The sequence below is a fragment of the Salarias fasciatus genome, chromosome 16, assembly GCF_902148845.1.
Source record: "Salarias fasciatus chromosome 16, fSalaFa1.1, whole genome shotgun sequence".
NCBI classification, from domain to species: domain Eukaryota; kingdom Metazoa; phylum Chordata; class Actinopteri; order Blenniiformes; family Blenniidae; genus Salarias; species Salarias fasciatus.
This window is the reverse complement of record NC_043760.1, coordinates 32,454,241-32,472,857: the sequence shown is the minus strand read 5'-3', so window position 1 is coordinate 32,472,857 and position 18,617 is coordinate 32,454,241. Positions and strand designations below refer to the sequence as shown.

At 47.6% G+C, this 18,617-nt stretch overlaps 1 protein-coding gene across 3 annotated transcripts in view; it reads right to left on the bottom strand.

Annotated features, from left to right (window-relative positions):
* The window catches only part of plekhm3 (pleckstrin homology domain containing, family M, member 3), a 32,375-nt gene that overhangs the window by 11,911 nt on the left and 1,847 nt on the right, over positions 1-18,617 (bottom strand). For 2 of the 3 annotated variants that reach the window (XM_030112399.1, XM_030112398.1), the window contains exons 2-5: positions 16,670-17,638; positions 12,089-13,195; positions 2,991-3,136; positions 1,860-2,053 (exon numbers count right to left, since the gene is read on the bottom strand). In XM_030112399.1, coding sequence (XP_029968259.1) covers positions 1,860-2,053; positions 2,991-3,136; positions 12,089-13,195; positions 16,670-17,177 — 1,955 coding nt within the window. In that variant the 5' untranslated portion in view covers positions 17,178-17,638. The remainder of the gene's footprint in view (positions 1-1,859; positions 2,054-2,990; positions 3,137-12,088; positions 13,196-16,669; positions 17,639-18,617) is intronic. The other variant, XM_030112400.1, reaches the window with a different exon arrangement.

The window sequence follows — 18,617 nt, the reverse complement described above, 5'->3', positions numbered from 1 at the left end:
GAGAAGTGATTAGTTCTCTTTGTGAATTGTGAACAAACTGAATCTCAGTTGCAGGTTAAGATGACTCCTGACAGGTGCGTACTTCTATCTACATTCACATATTTTTATTCAGTTTTACTCTGTTTCTGAATTTTCCGTCTACGGTTCCTGCTGGTCCTGAGAAACTCATCTGATCACATGTGGAAGCATGAGAAAACGACAATCACGACCCTGATGAAACAACCGTTACATAATCGATTGTATTCACGTTTGATGTTTAACCAGATCTTTGATTCACGGCGCCAAATTAAAGCCATGAAGCAAACTTTGAACCACATGATGCTCAGTTCACCTTAACAACACGAGACGGAGAGGCGAAGGCAGAAAATACAGGAGCGATGGTCAAACCTGAGAGCTAGTGCATACACACAGGGTGTGTGTGTGTGTGTGTGTTGAGGCCTCCCCTCAGACCACTAAGACGGATGGCACCATGCTAAGGCCTGTCTAAAGCTGTGATGAGTGTCACTACAACACAAGGTGTGTGTGTGGGAGTGTGTGTGTGTGTGTGAGCCAGACACCTTACAGTGACAGGACCAACTGATATCTCACTCTGCTTGGCACGTTACCAATGGTTACCACTTCATAAGACACACACACACACACCGTCCTGACTGAGATGAAACCTCCCTTAGAGTGTGTGCTCATATTGATGAAAGCACTTGAGGAGAAAAGAAGAAAAAAAAAACACTTTTCAAGATTAGCTTACAAAGAGCAGACACCGGTTCGTGTGTGTGTGTGTGTTTGTGCAAATACACACACACATCAGTGTTTGAAGCAGACCTGATGGTGTGTTATTGTAGTGTTTGTTTCCACTCCAGCAGATTATCATAAAACCTCCTGCCATCACTGAGAGCAGATTGTTCGGGAACCTCCACTTTGTGAGAGCGTTGATTTTTGCTGTTTGGAAACAAATATCTGCAAAAGGCAAACTATTTCAATTTCATGTTTCCAAACCTGCATTTCTTTGTTTTTAACAGAAGCTTTCCAGAAGACGAAGCTTGCCAGCTGTGTGCGTTGTGACGATCACCTGATATTTTAATGACGCCTTATCAAGTCTCACCTCTCCGACGGTAAAACAAAGGTCTGTATTCTGCAGGTACGATCAGGTGACCAGCCGATCCTCTGATAATGACTGACAGCTGCTCCACAGGGCGGCCGGCCTCTCGAACCTGCTGCAGACCTCACTGCTTCCTGCGAGTGTGTGTCTCTGTCCAGACCCCCCTCCCCGGAGCAGACGGATCACTACCGGGAGGTTTTAGCGCCACGGCGCTCATCAATCCCGCTCTGTTTGGAAGTGTCGGCCCGCCGGCCGGCGCTCGCTAATGGGACAGGAGTAAACACAGCGGTGAAGCTGCAGCAAAGTGCAACTTTACACACCTTTATCTCCGTCTGATAGGAGAATCAGTCGTTCAGGATGTTGTTTTAAAAAGCCTGAAGCAGACCGGCATGAAGAATGACTGCATAATGAGCAACATGCACGTTCAGAACAAACCGATCGACTGGATTTGATACGTCCTCCAGACAGGCTTCATTTTCCCACTGCTGCAAAAAACTATCTGAATGAAACATGAATCTAGCAGGAAAACTCCACAGCGGGTGACGTCGGCTGACGGAGTGTATTAACGAGCAGGACGGGGTCAGGAAGCATCCGTCAGCTTCAGACGAGGCTTTCAGAGCGGAACCCCCTCAGATAAACAGCCGTCTCCCTCCGACCATCACACACACACACACACACACAGAAATGCAAGCAGATAGAAGTTGTGGTAATATACACATTATGAAGTCAGACATAAACACGCCGCCCGTCTGGCTCCGCCCACCTCCGCCTGAGGTCCTCGGCCACGGCGGCCCGGCAGCTGAAGAGGTAGGCCCGCAGCGACTGGAGCTGCTGGCGGAGGCGCAGCACCGTGCTCAGAGGCTCGCAGTGCTCGTACAGGCAGGGGTTGAGCTGCTGGACGTCCAGCAGAGGCTCCTCGTACACGAACTCCAGGAACTCCTTGGCCTGTTTGGACACCTGCAGGACAGCGGCGGAGCTCACATCAGCGCCGCGGCAGAAACACTCGATCCTGATCGGCATCAAATAATGGTTAAAAAGAAATATTTTGGTATTTTCCACATGAAATTCCCTCCTTTCATCTTCTGTGTGTCTGTTTCTGATGTGTCTCTGCACTTCCTGGATGATTTATCTTTCTTTTTCACCTTTAGCAAAAGTGGAAAGTGAAACTCTGAAACGTGCTCTTTCTACATTCACACTGTAAATATAGAATATATTAGGAAATCAAACGGCATTTGGAAAGTTTCAAGGCTGATCTAAGAACTAGAAACTTGACTTCTTGCACTGTACTCAGATTAATTGAAGGAAATTAAAAGAAATAAATCCATAAACGCCACCAGACCGCTGACATGAGCCGGCAGTGTGTGAACAGAGGTACAACCAGAGAACAAACTAAATATTAATATTACAAGAACACCCAGTGTCAGAAGATGATCAAATCAGATTAAAGAGCTATGTAGAACTCAGTTTGAGAAGAGATGAACTGAATGTCATTTTTCAAATCATGTTAATCTTTGCTGTGGTTTCATATTGAGAGTCAGAAAATTCTAAAGAAACTCCTCTTCTGGTCCTCGATCAAATGAAATTCACCTTTCCTGGAAAGATTGTTTGCTTTGTTGCCATTGTTTCATGATGCAGCCATCTTGAAAAATTGGAAATAATAATAAAAAATAAGAATCCTTCACAAAAAACTAAACAATTGACGGAAAAAGTAAGGAAAATGGAACTAAATGATAATATAAATGCAGTTTGTTCCAAAGTTATGCGAGCGTCAAAACAAAACGCTGCTCCTCTCTTTTCTCTGTTTCATCACTAACTTGTTGAGCGTCTCCAGAGGAGCTCGGTCTGCAACACAACATGAGGCGTTATCCACAGACGGAGGGGGGTGTGTCCACACCTTGTGCTTGCTGGTGTCCCAGTTGTGCAGCAGGCGAGCCGGGATGAGGAAGCAGTTGTCCTGGTGGCAGCTCTGGCAGTAGTACCAGCCGCTGTAGTAACACACCTTGGCCTTCCCCCTGGACAGGCCGACCGGCCGCTGGCAGCCTGGAGACCAAGGGAGCGGTTCAGCTACCTCCTCTTATTTACATTCAGGAGTTACAAAGATTACATCGCATCGATTTGCAACAGAGGGAAGGAAAACGACATCGTACACACTGCTGATCTTATCACTGCTGGCTTGTTTCAGACTTCTATCGTCAACGGCGCAGCGAGTGTCGTCCACTGAGCCAGAAACCTTCAGGATGTGAGGGTAAATTTAAAACCCCACTTCTGCTCACTTCTGTTTTCCTTTACAGATTTAGAGGCTGAATGTGAAACACACACACACAGCGTATTAAAGCCAAGCCGGGGACGGACCGAGAGAAGAAAATACCAGCAGCGAGCTCCAAGCTGACCAAAAGCTCAACAGCGCACTGAAATATCGGAGTGTTTTTTATGCAAATTGGGCAGTCAGTGCAGTGTGGTGGAATAAACAGGCCTCTCTAGCGGTCATCTTCCACCCAGACGGAAATCTAAAGGTCACAGAACGTTCTCTATCCGACCCTTCAGCGTCGAAACCACCTGTTGACTACCTAGTTAGCCAAAATCGACCCGTCTGATCTGTTTTATGTAATAACTCGACGACAGGCTGGGTATCTCCGGCAGTCACAACACTGGAGACTTCAATGGGGCAGAGCCCGACGGCTCCCTCGCGGCGCTTTGTCTTCCCGACTCTTCAAAGGTCATTCTTCACCCAAACACCCGGACCTGCTGCCTGATCGCACACGGCGCTGCGTCGACAACAGGTGTCCCTTATCCACGCTATCGGAGCGCGGTGAATGAGGACAGGCAGCAGAAGAAAAAGGAAAGAAGATTGTTATCAGGTTTTTTAGGAAAACAGCGGCTTAGAGGGCTGCCGGAACAAAAAAATAAAAAAAAGGAAAAGACGGAGGAAGAGGGACAAGTGTCAGCGTGCTCGTCAGCTGTGTTTCTGCACTACAAACACGTTCTAAAAAAAGAAAGCAGAGAGAGAAGACATGAGCAAAAGGCTATCGAGAGATGAGAGGGAATAAGAGTGCTTGAAAGAGAAGAAGAGAGATCAAACGGGACGGCAGACAATACAGAGGAGCGAGTCGATCGACTATCTGATGTCTGACAGAGACAGACAACGGTCTAATCAGCACTGAGAGGACAAATTCCTTTTATTTCTCACAAACACGCAAATAAAACCTCACACCCACTGCCGAGCACAACTCTGAGGATCCAAAGAAGATCCATATAATCATATATGACCATATAATCGCTCAGAGTCAAGCGTTCCGGCACTTCTCTGCATTCCTTCCTGGACTTTTGCTGCAGCAACAGTGTCGCTTTTAGCCTGAATGATGTGTTTGAAATCCGCTTATCAAGGATTGCTTAAGTCAGGGTTTGTCAATCCAGATAACGGAGAGATATGTTAATCCTGCAGTGCAGGTCTCTGCTGGTCCTGAGCGCCGCCTGACTCCGACCATCACTGACAAATCCACCAGATCCCTAAAATAACCCTTCACTGAAGGTCTCTGCAGCCAAACGACATCTATAATTTCCATTCAGTCTCGACACCAATTATTATTACTTCTAACTTTTACTCCATATGGGAGGAAAAAACTAATCCGAGCACAGTCTTATCTGTGATCGAATGCATGTGTGTAACTGGGATCTCGGTGGGGTAATTATAGCGCTGATCTCATGCTGTTGTTGGGGTGGATGCTCTTTAAAGAAACCACAGCGCTGGTTGGAGGCCAGCAGTCTGAGAAACACCGTGTCACTTCGAGGAAGCAGCTGACCACCAGACCGGCTTTCTGGCCAACTCCGGCCTCCAATTTGGTCCGTTTGCTGTTGGGGCCAGAGGAACAAAGCCTGGTACCAACGCAGCCTGCACACATTTGCAAACTGAATAACAACCTTTACCCTCAACCTCAAATTCTATATCATGAGCGCGAGGAGAGAACACACCCACGCAGACGGGGAAAAGTGCTTTGACCACAGCGCATAGCGTGGCCGGCCAGGAGGGAAGTCTCAGCAGGAAGTGCAGAGGGCACAGTGGAAGACGTGAAGGGGCTGAAACAAGTCTGACCATATCCAAAACAAAACCTCGGCGGCCGTCAGGAAAACCTTCAGCCCAGAGCGCAAAAACAGCTAAATAGAGTGTTTATTGGTTTTTCCAGTGCAGCTGAATTCTGTGTACACCATACATACCAAGACTTCCTTAAAGGCTCAAACCGTAGCGACACAGGGACATTTGCTTTGTTTTCTGAGACAATATTCAAAAAGTTCAAAATATTTTTCCACTTACTTTCCAAGAAAGGTCAACACTCATAAAGACAGTGCGTGAACAGTGTGAAGCTGCTGAAACCTCTACTGATCACTTTAACCTGCTTTCCTAAAGTTGGTCAAACACAGATTTCCCAGCTGACAGGAGGCAAAACACACCAGTACAACCTGAACAGAACGCCAGATGAGAATAAGAGAGACACGCTGACACCAGAGGGCGACTGAAAGCCACTCAGACCCCGAGGAATCCTGGGAGAACATGCAAACTGTTCACACTCAAACTGTGGTCTTCTCACTATCAAACAGGAAAGCTTCCGTTTGGCCCAGGAGCAGTGGGGCGAAAACACACAGGCACATGTTGAAGAAAGACACTTTGTAGAATTAAGAGTTGATCTGGAAAAGAACCATCTATTATTTTTCGTTTTAAAGGCTTCCTCTGGTTTGTGTATGTAGGCGGCAGTAGATGTAGACGCAGGAGGCTGTGCGGTGGTGGTGCTGTTGGATCTCAGCTCAGCATTTCATCCAGTGGACCGCGGCATACTGATAGAGAGACTCGGTCAGTGGGTGGGGGTGACGGGGACAGCCCTGCAGTGGTTCTCTTCCTACCTCTCCGATTGGAGCTGTGCTGTTTCAATTGGTAACTTTGCCTCCTCATCTGAACCCGTCTGCTGTGGTGTGCCCCAAGGCTCAGTCCTTGGTCCAGTTCTATTTGCCTTGTATTTGCTTCCTCTTGGGCAAATAATTAATCAGTTTAAAGCTGTAGTGCGTAACTTTAAAAGTCCATGAACGTCCGTTTTAGCCAGGCCACTACGAGTGAAGATGACAAAATGCAGATTAAGCCGATCGGCTCCTCTAACATGTCGCGGGATTTTTCAATATATATAATTCTTGCTTTGCGTGTCGACCGGCGACATTCCCGCGCTGGCGCGCAGGAAATTACGCATTTTACGTCACAACAAGAAGGGAGGGGGAGGACGGGCGGAGGGTCTCATAGCAACAGACTCAGCTCACAGTCTCAGGCAGACCGAGGAAGCCACATGCTACTTCAGGGTTCAGTCTGGGCGCCCCGCCCGCGCTAAGTTGTGCAGCACCGGACAACGGAGAGGAGAAAAAAAAACAACCTCTCAGACCGTCGAACACCGGCAGCGTTAGCAGCCAGCAGCGTTAGCAGCCAGCAGCGTTAACAGCCAGCAGCGTTAGCAGCGACACCACACGCTCCCCCCCGCCGCCAAACTCTTTTCCTGTAGGAAACACTGTACTTTGTGTGTAACACTTCGTTTTTCACCAAGAAGCAGCTACTGCAGACCAACGGACAACAAATTATTTCCACTGACGACCACTGGGTCTTTTCATCCACTAACCTGTCAGTTACAGACTAGCAGGCACCTTGTCTCCCGTTGGTAATAAGCTATTTGCGTTTCTGTGGCAAAAAAAAAAAGAAAAAAAAAAAAAGAAAACAATAATTACCTCTTCGGAAGAGTCCATCTTTTTTTCACCAGCTGTCCTTATTCACACAGAATAAAAACCGCTTCCAGCGGTGATTCGCGCTGTGGAAACGCGAATCACCGTGGCAGGTTGGGGGAAGAGGGGGAGGGGGGGGGACACTGCGGACACCCGGGCGTACGTCATGTGGATGCGCCGGCTTTATTGTTGTAAGAACACAGAATTCCGCTAGAGGGCGACCGAAGTTACGCACTATAGCTTTAAAGGTGTCTCTTATCACTGCTATGCTGATGATATCCAGCTTTATTTTTCCTTCTCACCCCGCAACATTGCCTCCCTGTCAGCTCTGAGCGACTGTGTGACGGCGATAAAAAACTGGATGGCTAATAACTTTCTGCAGCTAAATTCTGATAAAACTGAATTTCTTATCTCTGCTCCTCCCAGTCTTGTGCCTAGGATCAAAGATGGCTTATGTCGCCATACCTCCGTGATCAAAGCCTCCGTTAAAATTCTAGGTGTCACTGTGGACCAGGCTCTGACTCTGGACCAACATGTAAACTTCTGATTCGTTTTTGTTTCTTCCAGCTGAGGAACAGACAAACTGAGGCCCACTGTGTCTCAAGCTGAGATGGAGATCCTTATCCATGCGTTTGTATCCTCACGCCTGGATTACTGCAACTCGCTGTTTACCTTCCTCAGCAAAGCGTCTCTGGATCGCCTGCAGGGGTCCAACACGCCGCTGCCAGACTGCTGACCAGGACCCCCAGGAGGTCCCACATAACTCCAATCCTATCTGCTCTCCACTGGCTCCCCATTCAGTTTCGAATACACTATAAAATCCTTGTGGTTACGTCCAGAGCTCTGCACGGCCAGGCACCGCTCTACATCACAGATCTGTTACAGCCTTACGTTACCAGCAGGTCCCTGAGGTCCTCCGACCAGGGTCTGCTGGGAGTCCCTCGCTCCAGACTGGAAACTAAAGGTGACCGGGCGTTTGAGGTAGTGGCTCCCACTCTCTGGAACTCCCTCCCAATCAATCTAAGATCAGCGGACACTGTCGACTCCTTTAAAAAGCAGCTCAAGACGCATCTCTACAGTCTTGCTTCTCTGTGATTCTGTTGTCTCTTTTCCTGTTTCTGTGTTGTTTTTTGTTCTGTGTTTTTATCCCTTGTTGTTTATGATGTGTAAAGCACTTTGTGACTCAATGATCTTGAAAGGTGCTATACAAATAAAGTTATTATTATTATTATTATAATAATTATTGTGTATTTGGATGTATTTGGCTTCACTGTAATGTTTTGGTGAAACAGAGTCTGCCGACTTGCTTGGTGACAGTAAAGTGTGTGGGGATGAGTGTTTTAGATGCTGTAAAAGATGCCACGTATCTCTGACTGAGCTACTGGACTGGTCAAGTGTTTATCTTTGAGAGGAAAAAGGTTTGGTAACGGTGGCATTTTACACATGGTCATGTATCCCAAGTCTGAACTGTCTCAGCAAATACATCAAGCACATTAAAACATACAAAGCTCATCAGGTTTAAGCTTCTGAGGCATTAAATACAGTATGTTCACACTCATGAGAGTGAAGCAAAACAAAGCCTTCATTTACACTGTATCATAGTATTTATTAAATAAGTGCCTAATTAAATAACTGCTGCATTTATTGGCATGTAAATACTGAGGTTAATAATCACTCATGAGGGATTGTTTCCTCAGCTGTTTACTTCAGTCTTTTTGATGGGACATTGTTAATTCTTGGAGAATCCACTAACAGCTTCAGCTGCACGTTTTCCTTCCTCCATTATCGGCACACAGTAACAACAGCGTTTTCCGCAAGGCTCTGATCTTTTATGTGTCTTTCTGGGATGAAGAAGAGAGCGGGACGCAGCGAGAGATGAATGGGAATTCAAACATAGCTCAAAGGTCCACCGATTGTACCGCAGCTCTCTGTAGTGAGAGAGGGTCACTTTGACCTGAGAGAGAGAGAGAGAGAGAGAGACAGAGAGAGACAGAGAGAGAGAGGGAGAGGGAGAGAGAGAGCGAGAGAGAGAGAGAAGGAGGGACATCAGGGCAGAAAGGGGCTCATGCTTTCATCTGCCCGCCACTGGTTCAAACCACCACACCTCTGACAGGACACTGGGGTGCGTGCATGCGTGTGTGTGTGTGTGTGTGTGTGTGTGTGTGTGTGTGTGTGTGTGTGTGTGTGTGTGTGTGTGTGTGTGTGCGCGCGCGCGCGTGTGTGCGTGTGTGTGTGCGTTATGTGAATTAAAACTGAAAGACGAAAGCAGCCCGAGCTTTGATGTGTCTCATTCGTACCGGCTAAACACTCAAATAATAACGTGGACAATTGGAGGGCGCTATGAGCAAGACGGTGAGAATGTGTGTGTGTGTGTGTGTGTGTGTGTGTGTGTGTGTGTGTGTGTGTTCATCTTTTGATGTGAATCCACCTCTTACTTCATCACTTCCCAAATATCTTCTGATTCCCACTCCAGCCAGAACCCCCCCCCCACCCCCCGCCCAGGAGCCTGCTGGGGGCCTGGGATAGTGCTCCACCGCGACGACAGGGGTCACCAAAACTAAGGACACACTGAGCGGGAGTGTGTGTGAGGTGGCGGTGGCTGTTGGGGAGGGAGTGGGGGAGGGAGGGGTGAGGTTGGTGTGGAGTCAGTCTTCAAACGAACACCGTTTCCTTCAAAAGAGAATCTGAAATGCTGTAATTCTCATATCTAATTAGCTGAATAAATTATACATTTTGATGTTAAATAAGCAATTACTGCGTATGTATGGATGGAAGTAAGGTGCATATGCAAAGGGAGGACTTGAAACAAGTTCAAAGTGATAGCACCGTGACCTAAAGTAGCACGCCCAACATCAAGCGCTGCGATCGCAGCCATCAAAAGATCTTTAGAGTCGTCGCTTTCTTGAGAAACGGTCTGATTCAGCTTCAGGCGGACATCAGAGGACCAGTGTTCCCGTGTTGTTAAACTGGATTTATTATGGCCCATCTGTAGATTCACTGTTACAAATCCAATGGAGACATGAACAATGTGGACACTGCAAAAATAGATAAAAATGTAACTCATTAATTTGAGAACTTTATTAAAAAAAGCTGGATTTACCAAACGTAAAGGCTCAATTAACTGGTGTAAAGTACTTTTCAGTTTCAACTTGGTGACACAGCAGGAGGCTAAGAAGGCATACAGTGGAACAAATGAGGGGGTGATGCAGGAGAGCGCCGGACAAAAGGAGGGAAAGGCTACGAGAGTGAGTTTAAAGGAGAAAAAAGGAGGGAAATAACTGCACTGAGTGACTAAAGGTGTTTTCTCTGTAGAAAATGGACGTATCCAGCTGTCCCTTCCATCCAGCTCAGCCCAGAAGTCCTCTAACAGCTCTGATGGTGGCTGACCACTGTAGCATCCCCAGGCCTCTTTCATTCACCCCCATTCATTCATTCATTCGTCCATTTTTCCTCTCCTCCGGTGCTTTAAGCCTGCCAATTATCATCAGTTGCCCCCAGACGGCCCCCGGCCCTTGTTCCTGTTTCAGCTGGCCTTTCAAATCAGCCCTGCATTAATAAGCCAGTTGTTACAAATAAAAAAAGGAGGTGAGCGGTCATTATTCAAAGCCTTTCTGAGGGAGAGAGAGAGAGAGAGAGAGAGAGAGGGAGAGGGAGAGAGAGAGAGAAATCCAATGATTCACACCCAGAGAGCAAAAGCACCGCCTGCCATTTATAGGACTAACCAAGTGCCTGGTATGAAGACTACCTTGAATAATAATCATAACAAAGAAGGGAGAGGTGGTAATGAACGTGGCTTTGAAAAAAAAAACCCACACAAAGTGGGTTCGGAAGAACACAAAAGAGCCAACAGGAATATATAAAACCATCACAGATCCCCCATGTATGTGTTCAACAGAGGGCTCCCATGATTTAAAGGAGCAACACGTGGCCTCATCATGCTTTAATAGTTTAAAATTTAACAACTACCGCATTGGCCCGAATATAAGACGATATTTTTTTCCAGGAATGGTTTTCTCTAAAACGGGGTGGTGCTCTGATGGAGGACTAGATGGAGCCAGAGTCCCGGTGAGCTGTGCTGCCTCTGCTGCATGCAGTGGCTCCGCCCCCCGTTAGGGGGAGCTAGTGAGCTGGACAGAGAGTCAGCCTGCAGCAGTGAGAGAAGAAGACTGAGCAGTGTGGCTGCTGGGGGGTTTTCTGAGCTTCATTTCAAACAGCATCGAGAATATCTGCCTGTCAGTACTCGAGTATACTTAGTTGATGTTCAGGATGGAGGTGGAACTGATGCTTGTGAGTTTGTCAGTTTGTTTTGAAGTTTCAACTCAGATGCTAATTCCGTTAGCATGTTAATGGGGTTTCCATTAATAGTTAGCATTGAGCTAGCGGCTTCGATTTTAAATACTGACTTGTTTTGTTTCTAGACAGTGATGTGTGCTGTGATCCACCTTGTGTATTTGTTCACTTCTATGTATATCTGGTTTGGTTCAGTTTTACAGCCTTCAGGAGAAAGTAATAAAAGCTCAGAGCAGCTGAAATCTCCTGCTTTCTCTCTGAAGAACTGTTCTCTACAGGCCAAACTGAACCCAGCATCCAGGAGGGCTGAATTATTAATGTTCATGAAGTTGAATAGAACTAGAATTTGATGGTTATGAAGTTATTTACACCATTAATGCAGTTATTGAACCTTTGAGGGTACTTAATTGTTGCTTATTTTGAGAAAGAGAATATATATTTTTTTATTTAATACTGCAGTAATATTTTCTCATCTTAAATCACGTGAAATGTTTAAATAATTATACTATAAAAAGTTCTCTTATGAGTAACCTTATTGTCTTCAACATATTTTTATTTTCACAAAATTATATTTGAAAAATAGTCGTCTTATAATCAGAGTCGTCTTATATTCGGGCCAATATGGTACATTATAGGAAAATCAGCACCGACCAACTGATTCAGCTGGTATGAGACACAAAACCTGTGTCTGCACTAAAACTACACATACTGGTAATTAATCAGTATTTCTCAAACGTTGCATGGCGTGCATGACAATAAGACACACAGATATATATTAAAACATTAAAGCCACAGTGAAAAGCTGAATAAATGGATAGAAAACCCATCAATGCACAGGGGGAACATGCAGACTCCACCCAGAAGGGGCCCCAAACCCGGCCAGACATGACTGTCTGTCACAGACTGTGTGTGAGTGTGTGTGTGTGTGTGTGTGTGTTCTGCTCGGCCACTCACCGGCACACTTGAAGCTCTGGGCGGTGAGGCCCTTCTCCACGGCCAGACAGGTGAGGATGCTGAGGAAGCTGGTGGTGACGGACTGGCGCTTGGCCCTCTGGGCGTCCCGCTGCCTCCGGTCCCTGGACGGTCTGGATCTCAGCAGCGCCCCCTGGAGGCCAGCCGGTGCGTCTCCCGCCCCCCTCCCTTCTTCCTGCGGGGGCTTCTGGACCCCGGCCGCCTCCCGCAGAGCCTCCACCCAGTCCCGGGCCGTGGGCTGGTCCTCCGCCCGGAGTCGGAGCACCTCTTTGGAGAACACAGCCTGGAAACGCCCCGCCCCCTCGGTCCACGGCTCGCCGCTGTCCGGCTCGCCGCTCTCCGGCTCGGGCTCGTGCTGCACCGCCACGCAGGATGCCAGGGAGCACTGGAGGACGGGCTGCGACGCACCCCCGCGGCCCTCCGCCGGGAAGGCCTGCAGGGCCGACCTGGTGAGGACGAAGCTGAAGGGCCGCCAGGCGTTCCCGTCCAGCAGCCGGTGGAGGACGCCGGCTCTGAGGACGTCCTGGCAGCGCGGGGGGAACAGGGGCAGGCTGGTGGGCCGGCTCGGGACGCCAGGATTCGGCGGCTCGGCCGGGGCGGGGACGTCGCCGTCGCCGTCGGGCCTGGTGTCCAGCCCGGAGGGCGAGGGCGACGAGGAGGGCGACATGGCGGCGGGGAACTGGGCCGCCTGCTGATTCTCCGCCGTCCACTGGCGGCCGTCCGGCCTCGGCGGCCGCGCCGCCTGCACCGTCTCCCACACCAGCCGCCGCCACTCCGCCGCCTCCCGCTGGCTGGCCGCCCGCAGCTGGAGGCGCGTGCTGTTGAAGAAGAGCGCCTGCAGCGTGCGCTGGTCGGCCGGCGCCGCCGCCGGGCCCGGCGGGCCGCACGGCGCCGGCGAGATGACGCTCTGGCAGTGCGACAGCGAGTAGGCGGTGCCCAGCTGGCGGTTGGCGGCGCTGTCCAGGGTGTAGAGCCGCAGCTCGCAGGGCGTCAGCTCCACGTGGCAGGGCGCCCAGCGGCCCCGGGGCCCCTCGCGCTGCTCCAGCTCGCCCTGCTGCACCACCACGCTGCTGCTGCTGCTCTTATGGGCTGGACGGGGACAGAGGAGAGGACAGGAGGTCATCAATACATGACTGATCGGGGAAAACATCATTACTGACTAAATACCGTGCTAACTTGTTCCTTCTACTACACTTAAACGTGCCAGAAGCCTCGATCACACTGTGAGCGCAGGAGCTCCAAAAATCTCATCTGACATTTTCTTTATGAAAACATGTAGGTTTCTCCTTATTGTTACACCTATAGCCAAGGCAGGAAATGTAATTAAGGTTGAGCAGTTACCTAAACAAAGTGTGAGTATTTAGCTAAGCGATATCCATCCCTGCAATGCTTCATGTCAGCACAGCAGGAAGAAACAGTATTGTTAGAGACTCCAGCAGCAGCCGGTCCGGCTTTCCTAATCTGGAGGCCAGAGACTCCGTTCCTCCTCAAGATTTCCTCGTCTGCTGCTTGGAGAGTTGAGTTTTTTTTTTCTCTGTAAGCTTTTTCCGCCTCCTACCTTGTGATTTCAGCTTGTCTTCCTCCTGATTCAGCAGAGCTCAGACTCATAAACAACTGAAAAAGGCTCCATAAAAAGCCTCACATGGATTTTATCATTGCAACATGAAGTATTGAAGCCATAATGTTTTCACAGCTTGTTGATCTGGTTTTTGTTAGAAACATGAAATCCCTGTTTATTATTCAAACCACTTTGTGCTTTTATTTTTTGTTTTGGTCTCCACAGAGACTTTCCCGTCGTCTTGCATTCTACATTCAAACATTTTGAAATAGAGTTTTTACTGTAACTCCCAAAGTGATGTGGAATACGAATGCAGGAAGTGAACACTGGTGAGATGACGGGTAAAATAAAACAACTGATAATTATTTTACCACTAGAGATACACTGCTTTTAAGGGAATAGGTTCTTTGTCACATTTCCTGATCAATATATAGAGGTAAAGATATTTTCTGTTTGACCAAAACGCCTTAATAAATAAAAACTAATTCATGATGAAAATAATTAAAAAACCCTGACAGAACTTTCTTTGCAAAAAAGAATTAGATTAACCCCATCCAAAAGTGCCAATAAAATAGTCTTTCTTCAATTTTTGCAGCTACTTTTTTTTCCAAGTTCTAACGGCACACTTCAGAGGAAGAAATGCAGATGCTGCAGTGTGAAAGTTGTGAGGTTTTCTATTGTGAAATTGAAAGAACTGCTATAAAATTAAAGAAACCAGGCTGGGAAATGGTTTAAATAGACTATATTTTGATGAATGTTTTCAACATGAATTGTTGCTGGCTCCTGTCATGAAATTTAGTTAAATAAATAAATAAAAACATTCATAAAAATGTATAAAATCATGTTTTTGTTCTGAGGTGAAAATGTTCAAGCACTGAACTGCTCTAAACACACACAAAACCTTAAATCCTTAAAAAAACCTTCCATATGAGGCAGCTACAATAAAACGGCTCTATGTCATACACAATAAAGGCCTCAGTTCCCTTCCCAGTGCTCACTGCATGTTTAATATTCAGTTTACATTATTTTAACCTGCAGATCCATCGATCAATGGTGACTGAACAGACAGCTTCACTTAACTACACCAACAATCATTTAAAATAAACCCACAAAACAATCTGACAAACTGATTTAATTGCAAACGGGCACAATAAAACAGTGTAATTGGTAGATGTAGCATTTTGTTTCCAAATCACTCGGGGCAGAAAAAAGGAAGAAAAAAAAAGTCTAGTTAAAGGTGGCGAGTGCAGCGCCTCATCAATCTTATCAGAACAGCCGCGGACACGGTGTCGCCGCGGGTCTCCGAGTGTGCATGTTAACAAACCTTTTACTAAAAGGAACAAATGAATATGCAAATGCGCTTCGCCGGACTCAGGCCGGGCTGATTGGCAGTGTTCACGCTTGGGAGGGTTGAGATGAGAATCAGGCATTGTGGCGATGAAAACTGCTCCAGTCAATTAGCCTTCATCTCTACCTGGTGGGTTCTGACACCACACGCAGCAACAACCCGAGACACGCAGCCACCGCCTCCCAGCACAGTTCCTCTCTCTCTCACCGCTGCGAAACTCCGCAGAACTCAGACGTGAACCTGAGCTCGATAAAACGCTTCAGGATGTATTTCGAAGAGACATGTTATAAGAAGAGGCGGGAATGACTTCGTGATCAGTGATTAGAATATCTAAATTAATTCACTTTAACGGATGCATTACTTATTCTGTAAATGAAAGAGAAAACAGTTGAGGAGCAACATTGAACACGTCTTCTCTAATTAGAGAATCACCATTCCTGAATTGAGACACACATTACAAATTATTTTCTCACTTATTGCTTAGTTTGTCTTTAAAACGACTACACTGGTCCACGAGGACGGCCTCCAGAGTCCAGTGACAGAATTTCTGATCGATGAAGCTTTTACAGATGAGGAGGCAAAGTGGAGAAACATAAATGAATCTCAATAAAAGCAGCATATAAAGCCTGTTTGGGTACATATGCATGCTCATTGTGTTTGGAAAACAGTCATCATCCTTTCTATTTACCATCTAAAGATCCCCAGCTGTCACTAATGGAAAGGCAAACAGGCCACTTTTTTTTTTAATGTGACTGAAGAGACATCGCAAGGCTGAGCTGAATCACTGTGCCTTCTGCTTATTACCGTCCCTTTCCTCCTCCTCCCCTTTCAGCAGACATCGAGCCAAACTAAATAGCCCGATGTCTTTTCACACATATGCTAATACTAAATAATCCTGCCAGTATCAGGGGCCGGGTAATTGGGTTGCCTCTTCTCTCGCCTCATTTGAGTCCATTTGCTGACAGGATTACAGGCTATTATCCCTCAGGATCCCTTAGGATCTCCTTAGGCCTTCAGATAGCGAAAACACACAAACAAATGGTGCAGTGTGTGTGTGTGTGTGTGTGTGTGTGTGTGTGTGTGTGTGTGTGTGTGTGTGTGTGTGTGTGTGTGTGTGTGTGTGTGTGTGTTGGGCTCTCAGCCTGAATACTCTGTCATAGCACAGCTGTGTCATTTCAAGTTATCATCATCTTCTATCATTATTTCTTTCTCTGAGGATGCTTCAACCTGAGTACAGCGCACGGCCCGATCCGCAGCTCCAACGCTCTGGGACTTCTGTCATCTTAAAGCCTCCGAAAAGACTGAGAAAGCTTTTCAGTGAGCGGGCAGTCAATCAGAGGAGGAGGAGGAGGAGGGGGGGGAGGGGGGAGGAGGAGGAGGAGGAGGAGGAGGAGGAGGAGGAGGAGGCGTGGATGTCAGGTAAGGGCCGGCTTTCTGGATGTAATTAGGAACACTTCAGGTTCATTGAGCCGGTGGCCGGCGGACATGACATGATCATCAGCGAGTCAATGCAACTCTCCAAAACACAAACGTCCAATTAGGCAAATTCAGTCTTTAAAGGGCGAGTTCGCTCAAATTAGAACAGCAAAAGATGAGAAAATGATGTAACGATATAAACACTGATTATCTCAGGAGCACACGCAGAAGGCGGCCTCACCTTCCTGCTGGTGGTTCAGAATCATGTTCTTCAGGGTGTTGCAGTCCACCGCAGGCAGCCCGTTGTCGGTGTAGGCGGACGGCCGGTAGTTGACGTCCGATCTGGACCGGTTGTGTCCCTTCTTGAAGACGGAGTTGGACGCGGAGTTGGCGGTGTTGTTTGTGCCATCTTTGCCGTGAGCGGCCAAGTCGTTGGTGGAGCGCGCTCGGCTTCTCTTGCCGTGCCTCAGGCCCATCCCCAGGCCCAGCACGCTGAAGTTGTCGGCCCAGGCCAGGCCCAGAGGCCCGACCTCGGGCTGCTCCCCGGCCAGCAGGCCCCACACGCCGCTGGAACTCAGCTTTCCCAGCGCGGCGCTGGACACTTCCTGCAGCTGCTTCGGCTGGCGGGGGGGCGGCGCCTGGCTCGGGCCTTGGCCTTGGATCCTATCCATGCAGTGGATGAAGTCCTCGGTGGCCTCCAGAGCCGGGCTGATGTCGCCCACCATGTCGAGCTGCTCCAGACCCTCCATGGCTGCACCAGGACGAGCCTTTCCCCGAGCTCAGAGACTTACAACGAGATGGTTTCCCAAAACCCAGCGAGCCGCATCCGCATGTCCCACAAGCCCCGAGCTGGACCAGCCGGACGGTTTCCACCTGTGCTGACAAGCTATGAAAATGAGAAACACATCCGAGCAAGTTTCACAAACTGCGATCTGAAGGTGATCCTCTTCTTTCTCAGAGACGATCTGAAGCAGGCAGTCAGTGGAGGAGGATCGGCTTCATGCCTCACAGTCCTGGCAGCAGCCTCAAACTCTCAACTCAAATCCAAACTTGGGTGTTAAACTATGTCATGAAGCCAGGAAAAAAAAAAGAAAAAACTCAGCTTGGTCCAAATTGTTCAGGAGCTGGTGTCAAACTCCAGCTTGATATTTTGCAGTCTGTCCTGTCAGGTGGCTCTCAGGTCATCTGATGGAGGCCGCTAGTCACTTCACTGTAGAAGAAGAAAATAGATTAAAAAGGGAACTGTAAAGAGGAAGCGAGCACCACACAGGGTGCCGCAAAGGATGGAAACTGAGCAGACAGTCAGGAAACTCTGATTAATTTATACCCTTTAGCCGCTTCCCCTTCCAGGGAAATGTGACACATTCAAACGACGTGCCTTTGTCATCTTCCAGCTTCTAACTGAACCACGAACCCTCAGCATCTTCAGCACTCCGAGGCCAAAGCATCACAAATTCCACATCAGCAAATACAAACAATCTCACTGCCTCACATGTTCTGGAGAAACGACAGCCGACTTCCTGCTTCGGCTGCTTATCACTGGAGCGAGCAGACAGAGAGGAAGCAGGCCTGGGTGGGGTTCCCATCAATCTGGCAGCCTCTTCTGATCTTCTCCATCCTCTGTCTCTCGCTCCCTCTCTCTATCTACAGATCTATCATACACACTTCTTCCCTAGTTCATTTGTACCCCCCCCCCCTCTCTCTCTCTCTCTCATTGATTTTCCTCTCCTCCACAGCTGAGCTGCTTTTACTTTTCTTCACGTATGAATTATTGAACATCCATTACGGCACCATGATTCACTGCCTTCATACACTAAATATTTACATTTTATGTATTATTATTTGTTGGTGGTATAAAAGAACATCTTGGTACTGGAAACTTACTGGAAACTTTTTTGAAAACATTACATCCAGCATTTATTTTGATCATACAGCACACTGCTGTCTAGCACCAACACAATGAAGTCAACAACTGAGACACATCATTTCCTCTATGCAAAGTATGAAAGTATATTTCATTTATCTGAGAGAACAAAATTAGTCTGAGAGCTCACAAGTTAAAATAAATCAAGAGGAAGAGCTTTCTTTTTAGATACATAAAAATAATATCAGCCACAATATGAAAGGTTGTCTTTGGTTTTCTACATCAAACACACAATGAGACAAAAACAAGGGAAAAACCTGCAACA